This window comes from Dermacentor albipictus, chromosome 2, assembly GCF_038994185.2.
Source record: "Dermacentor albipictus isolate Rhodes 1998 colony chromosome 2, USDA_Dalb.pri_finalv2, whole genome shotgun sequence".
In the NCBI taxonomy this organism is placed as follows: domain Eukaryota; kingdom Metazoa; phylum Arthropoda; class Arachnida; order Ixodida; family Ixodidae; genus Dermacentor; species Dermacentor albipictus.
Window position 1 is genome coordinate 189,613,148 of NC_091822.1, and position 14,966 is coordinate 189,628,113.

A 14,966-nucleotide genomic window follows, 5' to 3' on the forward strand; every position below is an offset into this window, starting at 1 on the left:
ACTCCCTTTCAAAGACCCGACGCGAGGCTCGCCGACGTGCAAGGTGCAGCGAAGACGATGAGGCACGCGCGAGTAACGCCGCGGTCGCGGTGACTCGGAAGACGGCGTCTCGGGCCCTCGACGAGCGCCGCGATTTCGCCCCCGCCGGGGCCTCGGGCCGGGACTGCTAGCCGGACCCCGCGAGAAGCGAACGCGTGCCATTAGGCAATCTCTGACGAATCCATTAGCGTCCTATCTGGGGTCGCGATCACCGCGAACGCCGTCATTTGGCGACAACCTCCCACCCGCCGCCTCTGGCTCCGAAACCTGGCCGAAAGCTGGGCTGCGCGCAGCGGCCACCGAGGGAGCGCCAGCAGCCGCAGGGGCGATGCGCCGAATGCACAATGGGCACCGGGAGTTTGCGAACGACGTCGCACCCGTGGCGCCCACCGGTGCGCATTCGTCGTCCCTCCTCCTCCTCCTCCGGTGGTTCTATATACGAGGCGGCGGCTCGTTTAGATAGAGCCGCGCAGTGCACACGGCCCTTCCTTCCTTCTCGAATCACCAACGGGACCGTTCTGCGCTCTCTGCGTTTTCGGTTATTTTGCATTTTCGTTCGTGTTATTTTTGCCGTTTGGAGAGCGCGCTTTCTAACCTGTTAATTCGTAGCGAGAGGTGAGAATTTAAAAAAAGAAGAAAGAAAGTGAGGAACGACGCGATTCGCGGACGGAAATTTTAGGCGTTTGAGGAACGCTTATCTTTCTTACGAAGTGTATAGCGTTCCCGGGAGGAAACAATGACGAAAGCGGCAATAGTATTAAAAGTGTGCTGTAGGTATACTGTCACCGACTTTCATTGGCGATTCACCCGCCAAGTTTTCGAGCATCGCGACAATGTCGTGACCCTTTCGTGTAATGTTTTTGATTTCCGGCGTTACGCTTCCTGGTATATACAACAAAGTTGGAGCGGACTTCACCCTTTTTCCGCCTCCTTCGACACTGAAGGTTGTATTACTCCAGTGAAAGCGCTCAGCCCGGCCACAGCCGGACGGCATTTGGCTACAATATGTTCAGCCTGCGACAATGGCAGCCCATTCGATGGGTGGAGTGTGTCGTCTCTTTATGCGTTTATCTGTTGGTTCCCCGCGATGACCCTTCGAGCGGGGAACGCTTGTTGCCCCCGCCTTGTTGGTTGTTGCCTTGTTGCCTTGTTGCTTGTTGCCTTGTTGCTTGTTGCTTGTTGCCCCCGTGGCGAATCTGACGGCTCGTTGCTGACCGGCAAAATCCGCTTGCTTAACGCCTCGCCGCCGAACGGTGAGCGTATAGCTTATTTTTCCCGATAACATTCGTGCGACTGGGTGAGAATGTTCCCTCGCCACCTGTGGAACGGCAGCATAGAGAGCACAGTATGATAGAGTTGTGCCTGACTTATGCTCGTTGGCATTGCAGTAGCAGCGGAATATATATATATATATATATATATATAGCTACCACCATCGCCACATGCCTTGATGTCGTCAGTGCCTATTTATCATGGAGGAAGGAAAAAAAATATAGGCGGGAGCATTACGTCACGCGACCAGCCTTGGCCAGCGAACGTACCGTGATGTCACAGTGGTGGCCCGACCCGTGACCTCTGTTAGATATGGAGCTGTTTCCTGCGATTACTTCGAGTTCCCCAGACCACATCGGATGGCAGCACAGCTAATTGAGGAATGCAGAAGCAGGAAAGTGCATTCCAGAGAAGCGGCCGAGCAAACAAGTTTAAGGCAACAAGTTCACGTGCCAACAAGTTCGTGCGCCGCCGGGATTAGCAGGTGGGCATCCGACAATGGAGCATGAGCAGCCCTCCCCTTCTCCTCGTTAGAAGTGCATTGCCAGTCTGCGAGGCAAGACCGCAGAGAGCCGCCAGGTGCGACACCGCGACACGGGCGCCTACCATTGGCTGAAAGTGGCGTCATCGGAGCGGACTCTCCCATTGGTCAAACATGACGTGACTTGCAGTGCTCGAAGGGTTTATAAGAAGCCTTCCAGAGAGACCTGAGCATGCTGGGACAGTCCCTGATTCCCTGATTCACCTCTCTCGAACTTCTTGCCGCGGGCCGCAGCGTCCGAGTTGCTGCCGGCCCGTAATGACTGTACGACTGTTAATTGTCGCTCACCTCCTTGTACATAATGTAGAATGAATCCCTCCCAAGTTTGTGGTTTTCCATCCCGAAGTCCGTCCTCCAACCCCTACATCTGGTGGCAGCGGTGGGATCGCCTCCGAATGCATCAGCTGGTGGCAGCGCTACGGATAAACCTTCGTCAAGAGAGATCCTAAGGAACCGGGAAGAGCGAAGAAGAGAGAGCCTTCGTCGAAAGAGGTCCGAAGAGACTGGGAGTATCGAAGAAGGAGCGAGCCTTCGACCCAGGGAGTCCGGAAGGAACCGGGAACAGCGGACAAATGAACCGGATGGCAGGGTGCTGCAACCGTAAGTGAGCGCGTGGTTTTTTTCCTTATGATTCGCCAGACTCAAAGGTTGTGTGTTCAATTTTGATAGTTCTGGGAATCGGGAGTTTGTTGCATTGTGTGTTTGCACAAATTAATTAAGGAAAACAGTTTTAACCACCTGTCGGGGCAGCTGCCATGGATCTTAGAAGGTTGACGAGGTTAGACTTGTTGTTGGTGTGCGACGATTTGGGAGTTGAGGCGGACGAACGGATGGAAACACCAGCTGTCATAAAGGCGATTAATGATAGTGGCAATGATGAGAAAAGCATTGAGCTTGCTTGGGAGGTGATACAGGAGCCACGACAGCGGGAGCGTCGTGTACGTTTGCGAGAGCGTCGTGAACTTAGGAGTAAGCGTCAGCGTGAAGAACGCGAGAATGAACGGAAGCAGGAGCTTCAAGAACTTACTCTTAGGTGTGAGCGTCACGGACGTGAGAATGAACGCGAACGTGAGCGAGAGGAAAAGTATGAGAGAGACAAGGCAGCACTGATCAAAGAGATACAGCATTGTGATCAGTTATTGGCACAGAGACAACGGCTGTCTGAGAATTCTGTAGGTAGTATAGAGCGAAAGAATGAGGAAGTGTCTAGCGGACTTTCGCCAGAAGCCGACGAGAAGAGTAGTGCCTGTGAGATTGGCTGCAGATTCATAAGTGAAGGGAAAAGGCTAGCTGCTAACGATGCCTTAGTGGCAACAGAGGCCGTTAAAGGCCGCAAGGAGAGCGACGAGGTGCTGTGCCAACAGATGACTGTGGAGACAGCTAGGCCAGCTGCGAACAAATTGGCACAGTTACCGCGTGTGTGCGTCGCTGGTAATGTTAGCGAGGTTGCTAGCGAAGAAAAGGGTACTGCTGACCAGACAGAAGCGAGCACCCATGTAGAGCCAGATGTGCGTGCAGAAGTGAAGTGCGAGCTGAGCGATGCAGTTGAGGGTAATTCTCAGGATTGCGAGCTGTGTAGCTCAAGAGAATACAACTGCATTGTTCAGGGATCGGTGCGGCTCTCCGCCAGTCTAGGTAGCCTAGAGAGGGATGATTCACTTATTAATCATTCGGACTGTGCGCGTGAGACAGCGATCGATACCGACGGGCTGTGTGCCGATTCACAGCGTGAGCTGGGCAATGTAGTAGAGGGCAGTTCGCAAGAGTGCGAGTTGTCTTACTCGAGTAAAGCCTGCTGCATTGTGCCAGAGTCGGTTGAGCTGTCCGCCAGTCGAGGCAAAGAGAGTGTAGATTTAAATGTAAATCACTCAGACTGTGCGGGTAAGAGACCGATCCGGGCCGACGAAATGTGTACCGGCCAGCACGAGGCACGAGGCGACATGAAAGCGAGTGCAAGGAGAAAGCGCCGTAAAAAGAAGCGCGGTAAAGACCGAAAGACGGTAATTAATGTAGCGCCGCCAAAAATGGCGAGAAACCCAAATGGGCAGGGCGCGAGGAGAAGAAAGGTGCGGTCGTCACTGACGATGTTGACGCATCCTAAACGTTCGAGCCACAGGTCAAAGGGGGACCGCGAAGAATGTTCTGCACGGACGCGGACAAAGGGCACGAGGCAGTTAAGCTCCTCGTCGTTCCGTAGTTCTTTTCACAGCTCAGCGTGCAGTTCGAAGAAACGCAAGGTGGCAGGACGAGACCAGGTGGGGAGTAGCGACGCGGTCAATCGAGTTTGTGTTGAAAGCGGGGCGCGAGGACGCAAATTGGCAGGAGACCGTAACGTCTTGGGGGAGCTGATAGTTAGTCAGCCCTTTTGTTGTCTCTCGGCAGCCAGAGTAGCTTTCAAGCCGCGACCACCGCGAGGACGGCTCAGAGTATGAGTCAGACATAAGCGTTTGGAAAGGGAGGCGAAGAGCCCTTCCGTAGAAATGGAGTGTCTTGTTTTTTTATTTTGAGCATCGGAAAGTTTTTCGCGATTTGAGACTAGGATTTCTTTCAATGTGTAAGGTTTGAGCTTTGTTTGTGTTTTCGTTTGAGAAGCTCCGTGATTTGAAAGATGAGGTTTATGTAAACATGTAGTCTCGCGAGATGCTCATTAATAAGTAGATAGGTTTTTTTGTGTGTGTTTGAGTAACCAAGGGTCAAGGTTATCGTTCAGAGGCCTATGGTAAAGCGCGTGTGTTATTTAACCTTCTTTCTTTTTAAGTGTTTTTGAATTTTGTAAGGTTAAGCGCGTAGATTTTCAGTGAGTGCATGATTTGCACTGAGAAGCGTTCTTAGTTCCATTAGCGCATGTCCTGTGTGGACGGAAGGAAGCAGATTTATGACTGGGTTGCTTGTGTGTGTTAGGGCAGCCGTATTCTGACTTCTCTGATAAGTATGCGTGGAACGAGTTATTAAGACGCATTATTTTAAGGGTTCTGCGGAGTGTGTAAGTCCCGCAAGTTTAATTGTTCGTTTATGTCACGTGTCCTGTAGGACTTTCAGGAAAGAAACGTGAGTAAGCGTGAATGAAAAGTTTGCCTACAATGCAAGTACGCGTTCTGTTTAGTGACCACAAGGCTGGTGCACTTGTGATTACGTACTTGTGAGGTTGACCAGATTGTTCTGTGGCACCAATACGTGCGATAAGTACGCCACTGCGATAGATTGGAAACATGCTGTTCGTGTAGTTAGGCCACTTAAGTTATGGTCGGCTGTTTTCATTTGTTGTTTGCATCGTCAGCGACCCTTTTGTTTTGCAACAACAATAATAGTCTGGTCTTGTGGGCAATCGAGGAGAAATGGATAGCTGTTTGGAAGGGTGGTTGGAACTGTTTGGTCAAAATTGGGGGAACTAAAAGATCAGGGTTGATTTTGACTCAGTAATAGCCTGGCGAGTCAGGGGTGAAGAGCCTGCGCTTACGCGTGGTGCAGCGCTGTGTTGTTTGGTTTGTTTGACGTATGTTCTCCAGGGTCCAGGATCCCGAGGGTTGTCAAACGAGGCTCGACCCCAGTACCCTGCAGCTTCTTTCAGCGTTCCTCATGGCCAGCGAATTGTGTTCACCGGCCATTCAGAACAACCGGGGCGAGGACGAGCTGTTAGATATGGAGCTGTTTCCTGCGATTACTTCGAGTTCCCCAGACCACATCGGATGGCAGCACAGCTAATTGAGGAATGCAGAAGCAGGAAAGTGCATTCCAGAGAAGCGGCCGAGCAAACAAGTTTAAGGCAACAAGTTCACGTGCCAACAAGTTCGTGCGCCGCCGGGATTAGCAGGTGGGCATCCGACAATGGAGCATGAGCAGCCCTCCCCTTCTCCTCGTTAGAAGTGCATTGCCAGTCTGCGAGGCAAGACCGCAGAGAGCCGCCAGGTGCGACACCGCGACACGGGCGCCTACCATTGGCTGAAAGTGGCGTCATCGGAGCGGACTCTCCCATTGGTCAAACATGACGTGACTTGCAGTGCTCGAAGGGTTTATAAGAAGCCTTCCAGAGAGACCTGAGCATGCTGGGACAGTCCCTGATTCCCTGATTCACCTCTCTCGAACTTCTTGCCGCGGGCCGCAGCGTCCGAGTTGCTGCCGGCCCGTAATGACTGTACGACTGTTAATTGTCGCTCACCTCCTTGTACATAATGTAGAATAAATCCCTCCCAAGTTTGTGGTTTTCCATCCCGAAGTCCGTCCTCCAACCCCTACACCTCTTGCGTCGAGATCACGGAGCAGGAATCGACATTTGCTGAGACGTTTGGTTCCCAATAGCTGTGCCAGTAGTTTTTGGTGCGTGCTTGTTCAGTTGCCCTGGCGTGGCTCTGCCTGCAGACCGGGAACACTAAAAGCAACCGCGCACTTTGACGTGCCACCACGCGTTGGGCTGACAGGTTGGTTTGGCTTCAATCGCGTTGCGGTATGCTCCCTCCTTCTTTTTCCTTCCTCCATGCTATTTATACACATGCGGCAATAAAGTCTCCATCATCACCGCGGAAGCTTTTGGGTCGCTTGCTCTTCCGTGCTCGGCGCTTCCGCGCTGCGCCGGCCTTTGTCTCGGCCTTTGGCGGCTTTATCCGGTGTACACACCCCGAATAACATCTCGTGAAGATTTGGTTAGGTTCGCGTATGCCCAATAAAAAATAAAGAAGAATCAAAGGAAAGCGTTTAACACGAACCTCTAATTCGGTTAAGCCGAGCTCCTGCAGCCGCCATTGACGCCGTGCTACCGGGCTCAGCGAAAGGCCAACATCGACAGTCTTGGAGGAGGCGACTATGCTACGCGAGATGCAAACAGTGTGCCTGTGAACATGCGGGCACACAGCTACGCTACAGCGTCGACGATAACGTGCAAACCTGCAGGGCTAACATTGCCGAAACAACAATTGATATCTTCGAGGAGTCTCCTCGGGCTGATAATTATGGTGACGATACTGCCCAGAAGGTACAAGGACCAGCTGTTATCACACGTGATGCAGCTGACGGTACACAGAATACATTGGTGCATCATTTTAAACTGAAGCTTTATATGGCTATGCGAAACGAAAGTGCCTCTGTCCGCGCCTGTGTACAGAAAACTATCATCATCATCAATGGCTCGAGCGTCGGCGTCTTCTAACGGTCGAGATTAAACCAGTGATAAACACCGGGACCGCACGTTTCAGCTTCGCTGGTTAACTATCTCTCCAGAGTGCTTGGGCGGTGATTTTTTTTATTCATTGCGATGGCAAGTATACGAACGCTGCAGGTGCGGTTCGTTCACGCCGTCGGCATCGCTGACGCGTTGTCGTGCTGCCTCGATACTGACGGTTCATGCGGGGCACGCGGGCGAATGGTTAGAGGGGCTCCAGAGATGCGGAGTGCGTTAGGCTGCAAAAAACAAAAACAAAAAAAACAACGAAGCGAAGTGGACGCACCGTCAGCGCTACGCTCAGTCATTTCAGCGGCGGAGTGCGTTCCATGCCTTCCGCTACTGGCAAGGGCATTGTGCGCGACTGCAGTATATGCTATATGTGCACAATATAATAGATATCCGTATGTGTGTGCAAGCTTTTGTCGAGATGTTCAAAAACAAAAGAAGATAAAGATATAACGGTGCAGGATACGATTTTTAACAGTGTTCGATTGTGATACCTCTGACGTTCGAACACCGGGTCTTAAAATCGTATTCTGCACCAGGGTTTTACATATATTTTCTTTTTTTAACAGCCTGGCTAACGTTAGCGGGGGCACCCCTAGATAAATGAGAAGACATTGGCGCTGGATGTCTCATTTTAAGAAGTTATATTCAACCAAACTGCTAAAAATAACAGTGTTACAAGAGGCTACACCACAGCTGCAGGGAATTGGCAGCGACACCTTTACACCAAGAGGTACAACGATATGAAGGTGAACGCATATTTTCCTTCCTTTTTTTTGTGTGGAAGAATGTTACCACATAATAGCGTTTCTCACGCGTTCTTATTTATTACAGCTCAACGAAATGTCGCTAACTATGAATGCATCACGCTAAAACTCTTCAATGAACTGTTTTATCATAGTGTAGGCGTACACTAGCGTCCCAGCGAGTTCGATCTACGGGTAAAATATTTCCCGGTGCTCTATAGGAGGACACAACTACAAGCATGTTAATTGTTTGGAACACTATGAATCAAGTAACACTTGTTTGCGTTGTCTAATTCCGTAGTTGTACAAGCTTAATAATTTAGCTTCACAAACGTTAAATTTAGGAAGAATCTTACCCACCGTGGTTGCTCAGTGGCTATGGTGCTGGGCTGCTGAGCACGAGGTCGTGGGATCGAGTCCCGGCTACGGCGGCCGCATTTCGATGGGGGCGAAATGCGATAACACCAGTGTACTTTGATTAAGGTGCACGTTAAAGAACTCCAGGTGGTCAAAATTTCGGAAGTCCTCCACTACGGCGTGCCTCAAAATCAGAAAGTGGTATTGGCACGTGAAACCCCATGTTTTCTTTTTTTAGGAAGAAACTTCCATGGGAAATGTTGCTTATTCAACTTCGCAAATATTAAATTTTAAAGAAATGTTGTGGTGGAAAACCTTTAGAGCAATTTAGGAAATGTTTGATTCAGCAAGATTTTGCTTCTCACACTTATTAATCAATAGTTTTTTTTCCGCGTCATACAATAGTCAGAAAGTTCAGCAGCATGTTACACTCCTGTAGCACGTGCCGGCGAAAGCGTGCTGCATATTTGGTAAAGCATTAAGTTATACGATCGGAGGGGTCAGTCTTCTTGCAAGGCATAACGAGCCGCAGTGTGAGGTACACGTGTGGCGCTTTTAGGTCGACCTCCTCAACGACACATGCGAGCCCTTAATGCACTACCTAAAGCGGCACCGCGCTTGTCGCCAGTAAGTGTTTCAAATGTGTAGCACAAGCAGAACACAATTACGTTGCATCCTCTCCGCAGTAGAAAGCAGCACTCGCGGTCGAACGCCTTGCTCCCGCCGCTTCGCACGTCGCACCTCGTCTCTCGCTTGGCGAGCATCCTCGGCCGTAGCGCACTTCCGAGGCGTGTTGGGGGCGAGGACTACGGAGTCGCCATCTGTCGGAAACGCCTCCCTTACGTAGTATGAGGGGTAACGCGGCGCTCTCCGCATAAGTTTGGCTTACGGCGCTCAATAAAAACACCACGCGGCAGCCCTCCTGGTCATTTCTGTAAGTACTCTCAAAACGAGGAGAGTTTTTACTGTCAAGATAATAATCTTGGGCAAACTGAAAGCATAGAATCGTTTACAGACGCTAACGCTTTAGTGAATATTTACAGTGAACGTCGCTGCGCGATGGAGTCTCCCGAACCGGCTTCTTGTGTGAACATAGGGTAAACTATGTGAAATATGTCCTTATAATGTCTTAGCTGTCTGTATAACCGAATGGAGCATAACAGAATGAAGCCTCAACGCAGCGATTGCGCGGGTTCGCAGTGACTGACTACGCGTCTGCATGCATGTCCGCGCACAATGTTTTGCTTTCGCGGCGAGCGCGTTTTCGTACCCTGCCGTGAGCTTTAGGCCGCAGAATATGAGCATTTGACAGTACATGCACAAGCAACTGTTGTTGCGTGGACGCTATCAGAGGTGTTCAAAGATAATTTGGTTATAGAGACTTCGACGCCTACGGCAACTGTGATTGCCGTCGCTACGATTCTATCTTCTTTTTTTTTCTTGTAAATTCTTGGACGTTTCAATATTATTTCTCAAGTTGCGTCGCACTGTATGTCGGTCTTCTCAGCGTGCGATATCCCACTGCTTCTTTTTCGTAATTCAGTACATTAATTTCTAACACAAACATGACCACGTGCCATGCTTTCTTTAACGTGCTTCTTACCATCCCTTTCCATTCCAGTAAGCTTGCCAGAATCTAGCATCAACAAGTTCATGGACCAAATAAAGTGTCAGGACATTAGCCGGGCAGCAGGCGCGGGCGAGCGTCTCAGTGTGCGTTTTCTGCCGCTTACCGAACATCGCAGTCCCGAAGCCGTAGCAGAGATCTTCCTCGCGTCTGTACTTGCTGCATGCCCGAGTTGTAGCCGATGGCTGTTTGCCGGTTCTAATCGTGAGCCGAGCTTCACGCAGCTCCACCCGCCGCTTGCTCGGAGAAGGTCACGTGTGTGTTTGTGTTCTTTTTTAACAACTCAACAAGACGCCGCGTTTTTTTCTTCTTCTTTTTTTTTTGACGGCCATCTCGCAAGAGCCACTTAAGACATTCGGCTTAATTGAAGAGGACCAGCGTGACAACCCACTTGCTCGCCGCGATCGCAGCGCTCTCGAGGCTGCCACGCGTCATCCAGTGTAGTGTGCTGCCGCTGATAAATTACTAGCACAGCGACGCAGTCGGGAAATTGATGCCCACGATTGGTAATATACCTACGCTGCTAAAAGGAAGTATGTGGCCATTCGTGATAGCCATTGCATAGTTGCATACGTGCAATGGGGATCACCGCATATATCCAACTTATTCAGCAGCAGCGCACTGTGCTAAAACCGCTGTGCACAAACCGTTCTCGTCGTGCCGTACGCTGCACGATGAGGGCGCTGCGTGCGTACGCAACATGCACGTCGAGTGCGTCCGTGCGCGTACGTGTGGGGACTTGAAAGCGTATCACTTTCACAGCCTTTAGACTACGGTAATCAACGGCTTTGCAGGCCGTTGACTACCGTTGGCTAAACCATCGTTAATCGATCGCTGCGGTTAGTAATGCCTCTACGTATCTGCACCAATCTTTCTTCCGATTTGCATCACAGATTTCTTCCAGTGCAGTGCACACTTCGACTTAATATAGGCTGGTTTACGTGGTTTATTTTATAGGACACACACATACACAAGCCTACATGCACGACATCGAGCTCTTTCTTTCTCTCTCTCTCTTTTTGTTACGCTCGCAACTGTTGCCGTCAACGGGTACAAAAGCCACAACAATCCCTTTGTTTTGTCGCGGTTTGGTTCCTGTGCTCGAAGCTGCCAGTCAGACACAGGCACCCGGACTACATGTGCCGACGCCATCCGCGGCAGAGAGGCGCAAACATATCGAATACAAAAGCGGCCGCACCATATAGGCGGGCTCGGAATATGTGTTTTCTGACAGGGTGGGGACGAAAAGTAAGCGAGAATCTATGAAAGAATCGCGCACGGCTGCCGGCCGTCAACGCTAGTCCCCGGATCAGAGTGGGCTCGGAGAGCGGGGGGCCCCCCCGGTGACAGCTTATGGCGCATCTGTCAGCGCTCGCATCGTGCGCCGAGAATATCGGTTTTCGTTTGTGGCCCACGCTGTTGCTTGGAGCGCTGCCTTTTGGCCGCACTCGGAAGAAAGCGCGTCCCTCGGCCGAGCGGCGTGCGCTTCGCCCACGGCGGTTTGGCTTAGCCCTAATCGCATACGGCACATTAGTGCTAAAACGTCACCGCCGAACGCCGGGTGTTTGCTATGCACCCGCCGGCACCCGAGGAGATGAGCGTGCGCCAACACGGCGTGACACTCCGCCAGGCCATCGCGCGCACGTCACGGGAGCGCGACGCGCCCGCGCCACCTATGGTAGCCGCGTCACGGGCTGACAATGAGAGCTGCACGCGAGTCCCGAGCTGCCTGATAGGCGCACAAGACGCGAGGATCTCGTCTTGTGTCCTGAAGTCATTGTGGGCTCTATATGCTCTACCAGGTTTTGTTATACTATAATTCTTCTAGCTTGACAGTACCGACGATAGTAAGAGATAGAGAGAGAGACAAAGAGGTAGAGAGAAAGAGAGCGAGAAAGGGAGGGTACCTATGATGGATAGAGACATTAGCCAGTCTAAGGACAGGCATGCTACTCTGTACTGAGCTCTGTACTGAACTCGCCATTGAAAGACAGGTTTCTACAGGTGTGTGTATGATCTCTGACATGGTCTACTCTCTCCGTAGGGAGTAGACAGGCTTTCAAAATGTTTCAAAAAGAATATGTTGGGAAAAAGGAAAGAAAGAGGGACGATTAAAGATCATTATATATATTTACATCTGGGACAACAAAAGAGATATTCAGGTCGCTATCAGCAACGTAATGAACGAATAAATTTGAAATGTGTGGTCGCTGTAGAGAGCAAGGCGTGGCGCGCAAAACACCATATGTAGCGTGTACGAATAGATGCCTCCAATGGTCCCTGACGAAACAGCAGCAAGTCCTGGTCTTAAAGCAAGAGGTAGAAACATTTGAGGCCTGATAAGATAAATATCACGAGTGCTACCCGTGTGCGCCATTAGAAGTCTCTTGTGACGCAGATTCTGTGATACATGATTTGTGTCTTTTCAAACAGAAAACCTCCAATGATATACATATGTATATGAAATTTTGGAGCAGTCTCATTTGTGAAACGACAGTAGACCAAGTATGTCTGTCGCCAAAGACGTGAGAATGCGGACACAAACCGAAACGTGAGAATCACTTCGGTCAAACTGAGTGACGCGCGCGCGACGGCGCCAAAAATCGCTCCGCACCACCTCGTAATCGCTCGCGAGAATGATCGGCTATGCGCGCTACGTGCGGAAAATGAAACGAACGTACACTACGCGGCGTTCCGGGAGTGATCGTTGGACGGCAGCCTTCAGCGGTTGACCGCAACCAGCCCGCCGAGTTGTTTTAGAGGGGGAGAGAGAAGGAGGTCGGTTTGTGGGCTGACGCGGCCGTGTTCGCACACGGCGGCAACAGCAAAATAACTGCACTGCGCTCACAGCGCGTGTTTACACGGCGCCACGCGACGGAACGCCTTCGCAGCCGGGCTGCTCGGGCGAGCGCGCGGCCAGTCGATTGTCGACGACGGCACAAAACGACGACGTGACCTGCCTACCCGAGCGGCAGGGTTGCTCGGACGCTGGAAAACAGCGTGGGCCTGCCGAGGGCGGCGCAGGTCCCGCGGCGCCCCTCCGCTTTCCAACCGCTATCGTCTCTTCTCTTTCACTGCCGGCTCGGGCCCGAGTTGGTGGTGCGACCGCGGTGGTGGTGTCGAGGAGAATCACGATCGCCCGCGACGGCGCTCGCTTTTTCTTTTTTTTTTTCAAACCTCGTTCCGTAGCGCGCGTGCCCCGTTCTTTTTTTTTTTTTTTCCGAGCTCGCCGTGCGAGTTCCTCGCCTTGCTGAGAGCCTTATTAATAGACCTGGATTTGGGCTGCAGCCGGCGCTGCGGGCTCAAGTGGCATTAGCCGTATTAATAAGGCGCACGGAGAGCCTCCACGGATGCCTCCCGGCCACCGTCTCTGGAAAAGAGTCCTCTTCTTTCTTTCTTTTTTTTTCTAGAAGACGCTCTACGGAGCAGTTGCTGCTCCTGTTATAGCCTGGCGGCTCGTCAACGCCTCTCTGAAGGCGAAACACTGCTCGCGTAATAGATTAAATCCTAACAGGGCACTCGGTGCACGAAACTCCCAATCACATCTCGTTTTCTCGGACGGTGTGTTTTTGTGTTTCCTTTGAGGCTATCATCACGGATATAAAGTGACGTTAAGTGCAGTTTCTACTTTCTCGCTTTGATTATATGAGTTTTGCAAGTACCTATGATCTCAACCACGCGTCCGTCCGCGCCTTTGCCCTTTTCCGTCGCCGATAAGTGCGTACAAAGCACTTATTTTTTAGTTGTAAGGTGGCATCATTAAGAAGTAGAAGGTTTGGAATAATGGCCCAGCTATTAGAAGGTGCAAAGCAGGAGGATTAGCATGGTTCTTGGTTTAACTAGAAAGCATTCGCGGTACATATACGTATAGCTCAAATAGGCCGGAGTGACTGAAGACATGTAATCCTAATTTATTCAACCGAGCACTATAGGCCGCGTAAAGTAATGACGAAATCAATTTCCGGTTGCATTTGGTGGCGGGAGTGATGTCCTAAAGAAACGCAGCGATTACGAGGGACGCCACAGTGGAGCCCTCCCCGTTACTTTGAACACCCGTTCAGTTCAGTTCAGTTTATTTTCCTTAAAGACCCCCGATTTCAGGGGTATTACATAAGGGGTGGGTAAAAGATTCGAATTTACATTTGATCCCCGTGATCCTTCGAAGTACATCTAAGGCGTGGGAAAAGAGCGTTTTTATTTATGTTTGATTTTTTTTGTTGGCATGATGATGCGACCATCGCTGCCATAAACCGAACCGGCTGCAACCTTGTGCTCAGGAGCGGAACGCCGCAGTCACCTAGCCATAACAAGTTTTTAACATCGAATATTTTAAGGGAAGTCAATAGGACAAAATACCGTGAATGGAAACACCAAATGAGAGTAGAGCACAGCGACTAAAGATGAAGAAGAGAGCGAAATGAGGAGATGAGCTCGTAAGTGGGCCTGAACAGCGGCGGCTTAACGCAACGCATAGGAGCACTCCACCCCACCGAGACAGTGCCCTGCCAGGCTCATGCGCCAGGTGGTGACAAAATCACGGCAACAGCCCCGTGTGCCGGTCTGCGCGTGTCAGCATGCTCTCATGCGTACGACTGTCTACGGTTGAGCCTCCTCAACTGTGGCTGGGTCCCCTCGCGTGCCTTCTTTTGCACAGGGTTGCAGGAGTTTGTGAACAAAGTCCGGCGTGCTGGAGGTAGCAGGGGGAGAAGCGGGGGGTAAGCTCCAGCTTACACGTTGTGAATGTGCTGAGTGAGGCGCGCGGGGCTGTGACTTTTTTATCAAAGTGTTCTTTGTGGAGTCGGACAAGGTTTTGATGGTGTGGTCGGTGGTGGTGGTGGTTGGACTATGGAGAGGAAGATGCGAGTGGTAAGGAGGAGTGGGGTGGCGCTGAGAGAAGGAAGGCAGGAGGAGAGTTTGTAACGTGCGATGATTGGTTGACGCACGATGGAAAAAGCGCGTGCGCATAGGGCATGTAGGCCGCAGTGGCGGAGATGACGCGAACGCTCCTTTTGCAGGGCTTCCCACGGCGCATGGGATATGCGCGATATTTTTTTCTTAGTTTGTTATAGAGAACGTTTTATGTTGGCGTGAAATTGGCCGGAGGTGCTGGTACATTCATTTCTATTGTTAAAAACGACATCGTGCCCAAAGCTGCTGAAATGTATGAGTAACTGACGCAACAGCGCACCAAGTTATTACGAGACCTGTGGGACCAGTGCTTTC

General features: G+C 51.1%; 1 protein-coding gene across 4 annotated transcripts in view; it reads right to left on the bottom strand.

The window, feature by feature from the left end:
- LOC135919117 (lachesin-like) overlaps window positions 1-14,966 on the bottom strand; it is a 216,384-nt gene that overhangs the window by 71,539 nt on the left and 129,879 nt on the right. Inside the window, exon 1 of one of the 4 annotated variants that reach the window (XM_065452861.1) lies at window positions 9,850-9,959. The exons of the other annotated variants lie outside the window; for them this stretch is intronic. Coding sequence (XP_065308933.1) covers window positions 9,850-9,856 — 7 coding nt within the window. The 5' untranslated portion in view covers window positions 9,857-9,959. Of the gene's footprint in view, window positions 1-9,849; window positions 9,960-14,966 lie in introns of those variants that run through there. 4 annotated transcript variants of the gene reach the window in all.